This window comes from Dermacentor andersoni, chromosome 8, assembly GCF_023375885.2.
Source record: "Dermacentor andersoni chromosome 8, qqDerAnde1_hic_scaffold, whole genome shotgun sequence".
In the NCBI taxonomy this organism is placed as follows: domain Eukaryota; kingdom Metazoa; phylum Arthropoda; class Arachnida; order Ixodida; family Ixodidae; genus Dermacentor; species Dermacentor andersoni.
In genome coordinates, this window is record NC_092821.1 from 88786889 (window position 1) to 88801613 (window position 14725).

Below are 14725 nucleotides of genomic sequence, written 5' to 3' on the forward strand. Positions count from 1 at the left end.
ATACTGCAACAGTCATTCGTTAGTTCTAGGCGCATGCTGCCAGCAGTGGTAAGGAAATATCGGTTTTGCAGAAACAGGAAGCTTGTGTGTTATTTGTAGTGGGTAGAAGTCGTCACGCACCGTAATTAGTATGTTAGCGGCTTTCAAATATACTGGGGTTCGGGATGAAGAAAAATCGCAATTTCAAATGAACCACGAAATATCGGAAGCGGGAGTGTTCAAAGGCGGCTGCAAAGTACATTGTCTAAATTTGTGAAAAATCTGTCGCCTAAAACCGAGGCAACAGCAGATTCTACACAGGCACCCTGCTTTTGCAGAAAGGCTTCTCGGCTTATTTTGTAAGCGTCGACCTTAAATGAAGTGGTAAAAGCTCCAAGACGCTGCTAAAATTTCATTCCATACATTTTTTCTACCCTACAAAACAAGCTGTCCTGTGGCAGCGATTAGTAAATGTATTTTTCATCTACCTAAAAAGCACTGAGTACGCCAGAAAAATGACTGTCTTAGACATTCTGGGACTTCGTCGAGTTCCTCAGTAAACGAGAATCATGGCAGGGAAGCCGGTTCAGGTTCATTTTCAAAAAATTACGAGAGATGGTTTTGCCGTAAGTTATTCTCAGAAATGCTCAGCGCCGTGGTCTCGTCTTTGCGTCAATTCCCGTTTTCTTCGTGTGCGCTGCTTCTGCCTTTGTGAAGGTGCTGCTTCATTTAGCAACGAAAATTCCTTGCCAAATATTCAATTTCGACACTGACATGCAGCGCACATTCTTGCGGACGCAACAAATCAGACACATAGCATTGCAGGCTTGAAGGAAAAATTGGGGAGCGAACAATCAACTTACAGGGCACATAGCTCACTTCAAAGCGCACTTCGACACGAAGAGAGGCTCCGCCTACATTTTAGTTTCAAACTACAGTACGTATTCTTGACGATGCCACCAGGGCCGATAGCCAAGGGTGCAGGGAATCCGTCGGCGTAGTTTCGTTGTTTCGTGGCAGCCCAACGTAGTACTTGCTGTTTATGAACAACAGGATGACGAAGGCGATTATTGCCCTTTCAGTATGGAAAAGCCGCACGCTGACGATTGGCGAGCCTCGCAACGTAAGGGCGCCTCGAAACCACGCCGTAAGAAAGACAGCGGACGCAAGCCAGTGTCACCAGGTGACGATGCACCTGCACTGTACCTTACTGCCACGCGTGCGTATCCGCGTTGCACAATAAACGCACGACATACACCATCGCAGATGATACAGTTTTATAAAAGACAGTCACATGACGCTGATATACACAAAACAGCTTTGACAATGGCACGTTTTCGCGTCGAACGCTGCATTCGAAAACATACGAATTTCGGAATGAGCACATCCTCCTCTTCACGACCTTCCGCGAAACAGTTTTGAAACCGTTCTGAGCACTGCACTGAACTTCACAGAAGTGTCCATCTGCATTGTAATTGGTCGTTCCGCACGTATCCGTCCCGCTCTAGAACGTTCAAGCAGAGCGAGGGACTTACGGAAGATCCTTCGTTGCTGGACTCCACTGGTTTCTCCCGAAAGATTGAGCCATTCTGAGGGAAATCGCAGCGAATATCGCGCTGCAGACTGGAAATCGGGTGTATTACGCTGAGCATTATTATTTCCGTGAAGGGCCACTCCACGAAGTCATCGATTGCGCCCTTGTGAAGAGAGATCAGAATATGCAGCGAGAACGACTGCTCCTGTTTCAGCAAGGACACTCCTGGCGACATGCAATAGCCGCGCAAATATATCTTACTGCAGCGAAAATGAGCCTTGCCCTCGAAGGTTGCAGCAAGCTTTAGCGAGTCAATTCCTTGTACAACGAAATCGTAAAACCGAAGTAGGACTGAGTAGTGAGCAATCACTTTCTCTGTTCCGTGCAATATCTTTTGATTACCCTCAACAACTTCCATTTTTATTGCGCCAACCTCTGCGGTTGCTTCTGCCAGCGTGTCCCGGTGGCGGTTTGTTGCGAGTTCCACTTTTGTCATGGCGTCCCTTAAACCGCGAAGATTTTCAGAAATTTCTGCTAAACTACTGTTAGACGTCACGAAGTGCTGTGCCACCGAATGGTCAGTGCCACTGCGCTCAGAAGCACTTGCGAAGCGTTCTCCGATTTGGGACATTCGCGACTCTTGCATGATGACATCCATCACGTCGTCCATTTTCAGACAGAGATCGTTCAGTGCATTGCTTTGCGCATTGTTTTCGCTCAGAATGGCGTGCAACGCGGCCTTAATTTCTGCCACAGGATTTTCCAGAACTTGTTTGGTTGCTCTCGTGATCATTTCGTCTGTCGAAGTCAGCTCTTGCGATCTCAGTGAAGTACTCGTTATCACCGGAGTACTGCAGTTCAACCTGATGTGTGTGCACACCGTGTTGCGCAGAACAGTCTCGGAACATCTTGGACAAAACGTAGAGTGGTGTCTGCATTCACTGCGAAAATGCGTGTAGACCTCGGAGACAGCCAAGATGGCTTCACATCCAGACTGTCTGTTCCAGCAGTAAACCTGCATAGAAAAAGGAAGATATGAAAGTTGGATCAATAAATGCGGAAATGCATGATTTTTTCCCCGCTAAATTAGAAGATGCCCCAGAATCTCCACGCAATAAGGCTGCCAGCATCGAATTTTACGTCGATGATTGCTTGTAACTTCCGAGAATCAAAGTGACGCTAAACAGAAAGAATATTCGAGCTCTAAAGATGCAAACGCAGCTTGACTTTCAGCAGCGAAAGCTATCCAGCCTGGAGTCAACGCCCACGTGGTGCCAAACTGGCCCATTGCAGCCATCGCAGCAAACGTCACAACAGGCGCAGCTGCTGCAGTTGTTACAAGCACAGCAACAGCAATCGCAACAGTTGCACTGGGCTACTTCCGGTCTTGACACCACTCATCCACCACCGAATAAGCAGCAGATCTGCGCAGCAACAGCAACAAACCGCCACAGGAACAGCCAAATCAAGCACTCGGTGCCTCTTCCGCAGAAGTGGTGTTTGCGGGATGGTCAGCCTGCAGCCCTATCTCGGTGCCGACTGGGCACAGGAAGCTGGGCCATGCGCCAATGCTGCGCATGCATACAAATCTACGGGCCTTACTTCGAATAATTGCCCATGCTTTTGTTATCGCTATGGGCGACTCGCCTTTCGGGCGAAACTATACGACCTTGTCTTTATTAACAGACGCCTTAAGCCCAGGTGCCGCATCAAACAAAACACTTGGAACATGACGCATTCGTCAACTCTCTGAAGTATGCTAACAAAACTTGGTTTCCGTACACTAAGTTACACGTCAAGGAAATAAAGTGCGTGCAAAGAAAGGCACCAAAATGCATACAACAAATTGAAACAGACTAACAGACCCTCCCTCGAAATAATTACACAGCGCGGAGTTCTCATACTGCTAAATAGAGCTAAGCTTGCCTGTTTGAGAATCCTGCACCGATTCATGCATAATCCATTCGACATTGACACTTCAGAATACCTAAATATATGGAAAACAAGGTATGCATGCTATAAGCATTCCCTAATTTAACTCTTTCACCATTCCATGACGACATTTTAAACTTTCCTTATTTCGTTCTCCAGACAATGCTTAATGGGAATAACGCGGGCGAAAATATGACTTGCGGTCAGGTAGTCTTTAGCCGCGGCTATGGCATTGCGCACTTGAACTCGAAGTCACAGGTTTCATCCCGGCCGTGGAGGCCGCATTTAAATGGAACAAAATTGCAAAAAAAAAAAAACATTTGTGTGCTTCGTTTTAGTGGCTAGTCAAGGAACCTGAAGCGGTCACAATTAATCTGGATAGCCCCAAGATATGGCACGCCTCAATCATATCAAGGTTTAAGGGAGTAAAACCCTACAACTTAATCAATCTCATTTCGTCCGAAATTAAATGATTTGATACTGTTATGTGCGCGAGCGTGGCTGAAGAAGTCAGACACAAGCGATGCGTGTGCCTCGAAAAGGGATAATCAGCTCAGTTTTGCTTCCTTTGAATCTCGGCAGCTCAGTAAGACTCCATTGCCCCATTTCCTCTCCCCACGAATCTGCACGGAAACATTTCTGCGATACCGAAAGATGGGAGAGGGCAGCCTGGCTGCGTTCGTCAATGAGTCTGCCAGAAGTTGCCACTTGAGCGACAGCGCTCCTTGAGAGGCATTGGCACATATCACAGTGAACCATTCGCAAAAATATTACACACACACACACACACGGTATTTTCCAACCAAAGGCGCTACTGTGGACATTTCGTCGCTGTGTAATAAACGGAATGCTTTGTGGTAGCGTGGCACCACAGCGTTTGTTTATTTTTACTGCGAGACAGCGAAGATGATTGTACACTAGCGAATAATGCGCATTCTAGGCCGCGTAACCATTATCTCGTGAAAACGGAAGTGACGCAGCCCAACTCAGTTGGGCGCGAAGCGGCCAAATATCGCGAAAAGCGCAGATAAGGTTTGTTTTCCCATCCAAGGGTGCACTTCTGCACATCAGGGGATTCCGCCAATTTGTCGAATTCTTTAATGGCGGCATTTCGAGCTAATAAGAGAGGCAGTAGCAGCCTTCGGGGCTGATCAAAGCGCACAAGACGACAAATGCGACAGTATGAGATCACCGGTGTCGAAAATAACCCCCTAAATTTTGTGGTTCGGCCGCTGCACGGAAGAGGGCGCGCACTATTTTTCAAGACGTCCAGCACCGTGATCCAGCGTATATAGCAAGTGTCCTATTTTTCGCGTTTATACCTTTTCTCAGACGTTATGCTTGTTGATGTTGCCACTATATGTTTATTTTGTTCTGGATGAATAATTCTGAATTTTGTTTCTGTGTAAATAGTTACTCAGCTTTTCGAACATGTATACCACAGTGCAATACGATGCTCGTGCTTTACATGTATTTACGTAATAAATATTCCTGGTTGCTGTCCTGCAATTTATTTACACATGGCGTTGAATAACGGGAAATGTTCACTGCCGTTTTGTATGACCTGTGTCTCAAGAAGTTTCATATTGTACAGAACTTTGAATTTTACAGCGAAGCTGTATATGGCTAGCCGATTCGTCCGTCCGTCGGTCGCCTGCACGCCGAAAACTTCTCCGGTGCTACCCAATGCGCATGTGTGAAAAAAAAAGATAAAGAGGCATGTGGTTAGCCAACTGCTTAGGTTAGCCAACGCACCTAGTTGCACATCTTGAAGGGGCAGCGCAGGACAACGAAGAGAAAAGGCAGGAAACACACAGCAGTTCAACGCTGTCCTGTGTGTTTCCTGCACTTCGCCTTCGTCGTCTTGCGCTGCCTCTTCAAGATGTTCAACCAGTACCAGCTCACTCAAATGTCGATTCTTCAGCACTATCTAGATAGCGCAACGACTTTTTACTCCGATCTATGGCGTCACGCTACCTGGCCCAAATTTTCATTGACAAGGCTGACTTCAAAATCATTGTTGGGAGCATCCACATTAGATTCATGGCAGTCGGGCCAGGTAACATGACGTCATGGATAGGAGTGAAAAGGCCTTGTGTTATCTAGATAGTGCTGAATCTGGATTTGCTTCACCAGTAGTGACGTCGTTGCTCTCCGTCGCAGCCGAGGGTGCGCGCAGCAGTTTCTCTCCGGCTCGGAAATGGGTAGGCCACGCGTCATACGTACTCCTTAGGAGCAGGGAGCTTTCGATCAGCAACGCTGCGAGAAGGACCGGGAACGAGCTCGTTTTCGCCGTGACGATGCTGCAGCTCGGGGCTGAAGAACAGGCTACTGCGCCGAGCGCAAGCAGCAACTGCGTAACGAAAATCCGACAGCCTAACAAGCTGTAATTTATTGAACGGTCGGGATTAACTACGTGATAAAAACCGGGGCCGCACGTTTCATCTTCGCTGGTTAATCATCTGTACAGAGTGCTCGGGCGTTGATTTTTTAAATATCGGGCGAGCGGCGACCGCCCGGCGTGTCAGCGGCCTTGTAGCGGCGACGGCGGTTGGATCGGTGATGACAGTTTAGTATAGCGAACGTTTTTGCGTTAGCGTACGGAGCATGCCAAGTGTTAGCGGAATGCTATTCGAAAGTGATTTAGTGTAGGGTAAACAAGAGTGCTCTGTGAGCAGCAACACTTCATCACTCCATTTCGTTGCGAGTAGTCAAGGTACCAATGCTGATCGACTCGGCATAACATCTATCCGTTTGGATCTAGGCCAGTCCTTGAAGAGAGCTGGCGTACCTGTGCGCGTCTATATGTTCCTCCTTGATATCGAAATATAGGTTCCTCGTGCAGCGCTGAATTGTCAGCATTCGTCATCTGTGCCTGGATTTTTAATGAAAGCTGCTGCCGAGTGTGTTGTGGGACTCGCAGTGCCGAGCAACTCTTGGCGGGAACGACATAGAGGCAGTAATGACAACAGAGTCAGCGATGCAGCTCAGTGCTTACGTCTAGCAACAAGGCTTGTTGAACTTTGAGAAAATGCCGCCTGGTATTTTTGGACGCCATCTTTGACTTCGAGAAAGCGGTGGAATCCATCTCACGTTGACTGAACGGTAATTTTTCACGTTGGTCTACAATTTTCATTAAAACTTTTCGTCTAATTATAATATTTGAGACGTTGATTATTTAAATAAAACTAATGATGTAATTAGGCGGAATCGATGGAATACTCTGAATATCTCCAAGTGACGGAAAACGTTATCTTGGGTCTGTCCTGCTACATGGCATTTGCATAGTTCTGAATCTTGGTGCATGATAGTTGGAACACTGTAATATATATATATATATATATATATATATATATATATATATATATATATATATATATATATATTACTGTACCGAAATCTTGGAAGAACGCTAACATAATCCTAATCCATAAGAAAGGGGACGTCAAGGACTTGAAAAATTATAGACCGGCCAGCTTACTGTCCGATGCCTACAAACTATTTACTAAGGTAACCGCAAATAGAATCAGGAACACCTTAGACTTCCGTCAAGCAAATGCCCAGGCAGGATTCCGTAAAGGCTACTCAACAATAGACCATATTCACACTATCAATCAGGTGATAGAGAAATGTGCGGAATATAAACCAACCCTTATATATAGCTTTCTTTGATTACGAGAAAGCGTTTGATTCAATCGAAACCTCAGCAGTTCTAGAGGCATTACGGAATCACGGTGTAGACGAACCATATGTAAAAATACTGAAAGATATCTATAGCGGCTCCACACCCACCGTAGTCCTCCATAAAGAAAGCAACAAAATCCCAATAAAGAAAGGCGTCAGGCAGGGAGATACGATCTCTCCAATGCTATTCACAGCGTGTTTACAGGAGGTATTCAGAGACCTGGATTGGGAAGAATTGGGGATAAGAGTTAATGGAGAATACCTTAATAACTTGCGATTCGCTGATGATATTGCCTTGCTTAGTAACTCAGGGGACCAATTGCAATGCATGCTCACTGACCTGGAGAGGCAAAGCAGAAGAGTGGGTCTAAAAATTAATCTGCAGTAAACTAATGTTTAACAGTCTCGCAAGAGAACAGCAATTTACCATAGGTAGCGAGGCACTGGAAGTGGTGAGGGAATACATCTACTTAGGGCAGGTAGTGACTGCGGATCCGAATCATGAGACTCAGAAGAATAAGAATGGGCTGGGGTGCGTTTGGCAGGCATTCGCAGATCATGAACAGCAGGTTGCCATTATCCCTCAAGAGAAAAGTGTATAATAGCTGTGTCTTACCAGTACTTACCTACGGGGCAGGAACCTGGAGGCTTACGAAAAGGGTTCTACTTAAATTGAGGACGATGCAACGAGTTATGGAAAGAATAATGATGGGTGTAACGTTAAGGGATAAGAAAAGAGCAGATTGGGTGAGGGAACAAACGCGCGTTAATGACATCTTAGTTGAAATCAAGGAAAAGAAATGGGCATGGGCAGGACATGTAATGAGGAGGGAAGATAACCGATGGTCATTAAGGGTTACGGACTGGATTCCAAGGGAAGAGAAGCGTAGCAGGGCGGGGGAGAAAAATAGGCGGCGGATGAGATTAAGCAGTTTGCAGGGACGACATGGCCACAATTAGTACATGATCGGGTTAGTTGGAGAAGTATGGGTCTTGAGAAGTATGAGTAGTAGTTGGAGAAGTATGGGTCTAGAGAAGGGCCTTTGCCCTGCAGTGGGCGTAACCAGGCTGATGATATATATATATATATATATCGCATTTTATACAAACAGCTTATAGTCCGAGCCATGCTCGTTAGTAGTGCATTCATTAGGTAGTGCTTTAATGTAGGGAGATTCTTTGGATTGGCTCAATGTGCCGCAGGTTCGCAGCGTCTCAACAACAGCGCCTCAAAACGCTAGCTGTCTAGAGCGAAGATTGCTAGAACGCTTACTACCGGTTCCACCACACGCTGGTACGGTTGGCCCTTGTGTTACACCGCACTATCTTCAGGATCGGCCACATGAAACGATTAGACACGAATGAACAGCGTCTAGTTCCGCTCCCCCGCAAAGCGAAACGCTTTGAAACACGCGTGCCTGAAGCCTAGCCGACGCGCCTGACCATGCGTAAGCACGGGAAAAAAAGATGGCTGCTCAGATTACCGGTCGCTCGTCGGAAGCTTCGTTGGAGCTACAACCTGTCGCACGACGAATTGTTCGGTTTGTACGCAGGCAGGCGTTGCTAGCTTGAGGCGTTTCCTCGCGTCTCGCGACTCACCTCTCTCTCCAGCACGTAGTCAGCTCCGAAGCGTGCCCTGACGACGTCGTCGTCCGCGTAGCGGTCGCCATCCAGCGGACACTGGCGACCGCCGTCCACCGCACACTGTTCGCTGCAGCAGTCGCACAGCGAGTGACCGCACGGCAACGGCGTGATCACTGCGCGCACCACACTGCACACGGCGCACACTATGCACGGCGGTAGCGGCCTCACGAAGTCCAGGGGCTTCCAGTCGAGCACGTCGGAGAACCCCACCAGCGCGTACCGCTGGCTTCGAGCAGGCATCGCTTGCTGACGGTCGCAACACACTATCCGGTGCGAACAGCGTCACGAAATGGCACTACAGCAGAAGACAGCCCCTTTATCGCTTCCTGAGGCGCGGGTCAACAGCGCGCTTTGCTGGCGCGATATTCGTAGCTTGCGGTTTCGTTTCTTTCATCGTGTCAAGCCGTCGGCGTCGAATAAAAGATAATGACGTAAGAGTATTTCACCAGTCACTGATGTACCGTTAGGTAACAACGAACTGTTTCGTTATCGCTGTGTATAAGGACGTAGGGCTAAATTTTTTTTTTTATTTCGTCAGCCGAGAGGGGAACTGGGACGGTTATCTTTGCTAATACCACCGCCCCGTTGTCGGACTAAACGCCACACGCAACAGCCCCGTCACTCAGGGAGGAGCTTTGCGCCGATCCTCTCTTGCATGCTTAAAGATGCGAACGACAATTAAAATTTGGAGTCGGATATCTGGGAGCACAGACATGCTAGAAGAATTCTTCCAACTGATACTGTTTAGAAACACGGCTGCTTCGAACTTTTCAAGACAAGCATGACCACTTACTGCAGTAAACAAAAAGTTTATTATCCAATTTTGGTTAATTGGGCTGCTGACAGCGATAATTATCATCTCACTTTGTGTCCCCTTAGCCACATAACTCATTTGGACTTGGTCTTCGCGTGCCTGCCAGTGCCTAATTTAAAAAAAAAAAGAAAAATGTCCATAAAGCTCAATTTTGAACACCTGGTATAACATATGGGGGAAAAAGTCTTGTATAGCTTCGCGCTACAATTCGGATGGATGACAATGAAACGTTTGATTCACTTTTGTGTGTGTCTACTTCTGAAGCACATGTAGCTGCGCAGTGAAATTGTTTAATGGGTCACCTTGCAGAAAAAGTTTGTTTTATTTCCCTGCCTGAACGTTATGCTTCTCAGAAGATGCCAGCTCAGCAACCACGAGTAGCGGTAATGCACAAGGCACGCAACTTTAATAGAAGCGGCCCCGTCTCCCTTCCTCCCGCACTGCATCCCTACTTTCCTCCTTTTCGTGCGCGAGATTCAGCCGCGATCGTCAGTTGCCCTTGCTCCTGGTGGCGAAATGCGCAGTTGCTGCCGGAGCCCAACGCCTCCCCTCCTCCTTTCCTCCCTCTCTCCCTCCCATCCCTCCACGGCCTTTTGCGCGACGGAAGGCGGCGCGTTTGCTCTCCGCCTTCTCCCACACGCGGGCCAAATTGAGCCGCCATCGTCGGCTTCCCTCGCGTGCTCTGACTCGCACATACAGCATACGGCGCGCGACAACGGTGTTATCGCCCTTAGAAGTTATACGGATCACGGCAACGGCGATGCTGATGGCGACGGCAAAAATGCGCCTGGAGTGTGCATATAGTTACCAGCGCAATTATAATCAATTTTTTTTGGATTCACGCATGCGCATGCTTGAGGAAACTGAACTGCGGCTATACGCAAATAAACTTCCAGGGAAAGCTAAACCATGCTACACATTGATGAGGTCCGCAATACTGCATGATTATTCATATGAATTATACAAAGCTCTCGGGAGTAATTAAAGTGTAGCTCTAAAGGCAAAGAAACTTAACGCTTTCTGGCAGTCCCGCTGTACGCACAAGCCCTGTTAACGCAGGGTAGTACCGTTACCCGGTTGTCTGGACGGAAATGTTGGAAACAATCCAGGAGTTTATTTTTAAGAAATGCAAGCAACACGCATCAGTCAACTTTATTTCACCTCATGGCTAGAAAGAAATTTATTTAAAGATAATGTTTTATTACGGCGTCACCAGTTTGTTTCTTCAACCCAGGTAAACTAAATAAAAACCGAACACCACCACGAGCCAGGTACAGCGGTAACTAGATGTTTCTTCTCCTACCTCAAATTGCACCTAGTGTGGGTGGCCTTTGCGCTTAGACGTCAACAGACGCCGTCTTAGTGAAAACATTGTAGCTCAGTACCGCGGTTCTCTTCCTTGCTGTTGCGGAAGCGGGGTGTTGACCTCTATAGGTCAACGCCTGCCTGCTTTTAATTACAGGAAAATTCACAAGGCATTCCACTCTGTGGAGGTGCATGACTACCAAACCCATTTAGCGCACGACACAGAGGTGACCTAGGATATTGAACAAAGGTACGAACATATTTGTTGTCCTAATCTGCGCTCATCGTGGCGATAGAGGTACGCACACACATTCGCGTATCACCTCTGTTATTAAATGTGTCCGTCACGTAATGCAATGAATGGCTCATACCCCCTTAAACAACGGCTCATACGGCCGTAAACACCCGACAACGACGACGAACGCGCGAGCAGTGGCACGAGCGTGTTTGAATGGTTGGCACTGCTAATTTTTTAACAGTCCTCTTGGAAAAAGTTCTACAGATCCTTTTTTTTTCACGAACACTTGTTCTTACCCTTGTGCCTGGGGCCTCTTTGTGTCCCATGTGTGACACGGGTAGTTCAAGGGCGCATTACAGATTCCCGAGCCCGCAGGGGTATGTGCTATTGAGCTTGGACCCTTCACGCACTATCGCCAGGATCGGCCCACATGATGATTTGTTTTTCTCAACATCTCGGGGACATATCTTTTGTTACAGATTCTAGCCGTAGACAGCTTCGCTGTAAAAATACGGCAGAAACAACCATCTTAGAACGGCTGACAACGGTAATGTGATTTGCAATGAAGCAATGTAGCGACAAACCGTGCGGCCGCCGCCGAAAAGCATGAGTCATGTATGTGGCACATACTGCAGTCGGGCTCCACTCTAGCGCTGCCGGTCAGCGCACGTAGCGTCACTTAGCGGCGAAACTATATATTCATGCTAATAGTTCATGCTAAACCCACCACCACAGAAAATTTACAAGATTTCTGTGGTACCCTGTAACCCAAGTTGGTGTGAATGAGGCTAGATACAGGCATACGTACATACGTACCGTAAATCTGGTAAAGTTCCAACAGAATGCTACTCGCATTAAAACCTAATAGCGACAACTAAGGTGCCGAACCAAACCGGAACCGAAAACCACAGCCGTTATTTTCAGCGAAACCGGAACTGAACCAAATCATTATTTTCCCGCCATCTAGGAACTGAACCAGAATCGGAACTTATGAGAAGAACTGTTTCAAACCGGTTCGACAAAGGGCTCATAAGGCACTTCGAAGGCTCTGCTGGCGCACGTCAGAGGGGAAACGTTGAACAAAAGCTCGAAGTCCACACTATTCCGAAAACAATTCCCACACGCTACAGGCAAGGCTCAAATAAGTTCAGACAACCTCAGGTAATTCAGGACACTGTATCTGTTGATAAATGTGTTGCGCAATCAAAGCTGCCCTTTATGCGATGAAAAATGTCGGTGTTCCACATATCCTCGCACATCTTGCTTGAGCAGAGAGACCGGAACAATTCTGTTCAACATCGTGCTCTGTTTTTATGCTTCGCGCGGTCGGCTGAGCTGCTGTTGCCATTCAAATACTCACGAGAAAACTATATAGCTTTGATTCAACTGACGTCATTGCCGATGCTGCTTGGCGTAACGCGTGACGCGACAATTCTTTATGTGACAATGACGGTGACAGAAAAACGGAAGGAAAGACCCCCGTTGAACCTACAGGTGAGGGCTACTATGCAGGGGGTGCTAAGCAGGAAGGCCCGGTTTTGGCAAATTTCGGGATCTCCGCGAGTTGTAGAGACGCCCCCAAATGAATGAGCTAATGACATCAAGAAACAAAATTCAACCATCGGCACACCTGCAATTTCATTGGCTTATCTAGATTTAACTGGGTTATTATCATTTGGGCGTTACCTCATAGGCGGCCAAAAATGAAGGAGTCTTGTGGTCAAACAGTCGGTGCCTTCTTTCATTTGTTTATCGTTCCACCCGTTGCATTACCTGAGCAAGTTACAAGAAGAAAATTCCCCGACAATTACGACTCTCCCTAATGCAAAATTAGAGTGCCGCTATTCAGGCATTTTGAATTCCACCGGTTGCGTCGCTCATTGTTCAGAAAGAAAGCGCGAACACGAGAACACGTGAACAACGCGGAGCGCATAGTCATGCGCATTCTCAAGTGGTGGCGGCGCGCGCGAAGTAACGCGTGCCATGTAGGTCAGAAGCACAAGCAAGCGCTTTGTTTCCATATGTGGTATCGATGGACGCGCTCGCCCTGCGCTCGCCGCATGCCTTAGTAATGACGTCATCGGCGCACTACGGCGCACGCTACTACGGTGCCCGCTTTCCTTCTCACCCTCTTGTCATTCTCTCCTCCTCCGCTTTCCTCCTCACGCTTTCTTCGCCATCGCCGTCTTTCATCCTCCGTTGGGCTCCGCGTTCGCTCTTTTATCCTTCGCTGTGCTCGTTCGCTCGGTTACGACGAGGGACGCTGACGCCGACACTCAACGCAGGAACGGGCGCCTAAGATGGGCGATTTAAAAACTGTGTTTTAACGTATTCGAAAGAAAGGCGAGGCTTGGCGTGAGAATGCGCTACGTCTGCAATGTTCGCATTCGACAACGGATGGACAGATATTGTCCGAAAGAGGAGACACACCTATGACACACCCCAGAACGGCGTGGCAAGACGCTTGCACCCAATGTGTAGATAGAAAGCGGGCAGTCACGATCTTGCCAACTTCGTGCCCGCATTTGCACCTTCTTGGCACTGAAGACGCCGGCGTTGTCTGTGTGTGCGTGTGTACGCGTCAGAGCCTTTCCCTCAGCTGCTTCAGCGGCGGGTGTAAAATCTGTTTGAATGACTGACATGTGCCGAACAGCGGCCGCAAGCATGGACAGCGTTCGCGCACTACTTCTCCTGGGAGAGGGCATTTTGAAGAGGCTATAAATGACAACCCCGCCAACGGACTTCAGCCTACAGACAAGCTTACACCGTTTGTGCCGCTCTTCATCGCGAAGGTCGTCGAGCCGACCGCTCCGTACCGACGTAATTTTTTTGGTCAGCCGTTATGTCGGTCATGACCCTGTCCTCTGCCTGGCCCCGGCGGGACTCGTGAGCCGCTGCAAAGTGCAATCAGCGGCATGATCCTGTAAACTGGCGCGCGTCTTTAACAGTGCGCTCGTGTTGACATACGTGGGTCTGTCTTCACATTGTGTTGTCTGCTGCTTTCGCGCGTTTCGCGCTACGTTTGTTCGCTGACTGCAGTTGGGCAAACACAGACGAGAGAGAAACTCGGGGCGTACTGCATAGCGTTACAGAGCCTGTATTTTATAAACAAAGATTTCTTACATTAGAATTGTTTAGGAGATGCCAGGGCCAATCGTATTGCTGGGCATATCCTCAGCGAAGGCAGTCAAACAATGGCAAAAAGCCCTTACGAACAAAAAGTTTTCCGAATTGGGCGCCATCTAGATACGTGATAAAGAAGTAAATATTTTTCTTTTGTACTCCAGCAAGTTTTCAGTGTGGCGCAAGTCTCCTCTAAATTGTACAGGTGCTTGCAATGATAACATTCTGTCGGTTTAGGCAGCTGTAACTGTGAAGTAAGACTTCGTAAGAGAAACACACACTTATTTGGGTGTGTTTTATTGTGTGCTTTATTGGGTTGTGCCCAATGTCGGCATAAATAACTGATCTACATGAACTACATAGCAAACCACAAATTGTACAAAAGCGTGGAATTTATTATGCGCCGTAATTGAAACACTTACGCAAAAAAAAAATAATAGCATGATAGCTTCTAAATTTCAGCTTTTTGAGA

General features: G+C 47.6%; 1 protein-coding gene across 1 annotated transcript; it reads right to left on the bottom strand.

Annotated features, from left to right (window-relative positions):
- Positions 1–1239: 1239 nt before the first annotated feature.
- LOC126529371 (uncharacterized) lies at positions 1240–9148 on the bottom strand. Its single transcript, XM_050176968.3, has 2 exons — positions 8729–9148; positions 1240–2528 (listed from the first exon to the last, which is right to left on the bottom strand). The coding sequence occupies exons 1-2, from the start codon at positions 9011–9013 to the stop codon at positions 1428–1430; spliced, it is 1386 nt and encodes a 461-aa protein (XP_050032925.1). The 5' UTR covers positions 9014–9148; the 3' UTR covers positions 1240–1427.
- Positions 9149–14725: the final 5577 nt, after the last annotated feature.

What these genes read in the sequence shown, in the direction of transcription:
- LOC126529371 (XM_050176968.3), bottom strand. Translation starts at nt 9,013, where the DNA reads ATGCCTGCTCGAAGCCAGCGGTACGCGCTGGTGGGGTTCTCCGACGTG. An exon ending in ACTACGTGCTGGAGAGAGAG is followed by an intron (nt 2,529 to 8,728) that starts GTGAGTCGCGAG and finishes TTTTCTATGCAG; the next exon opens with GTTTACTGCTGGAACAGACA.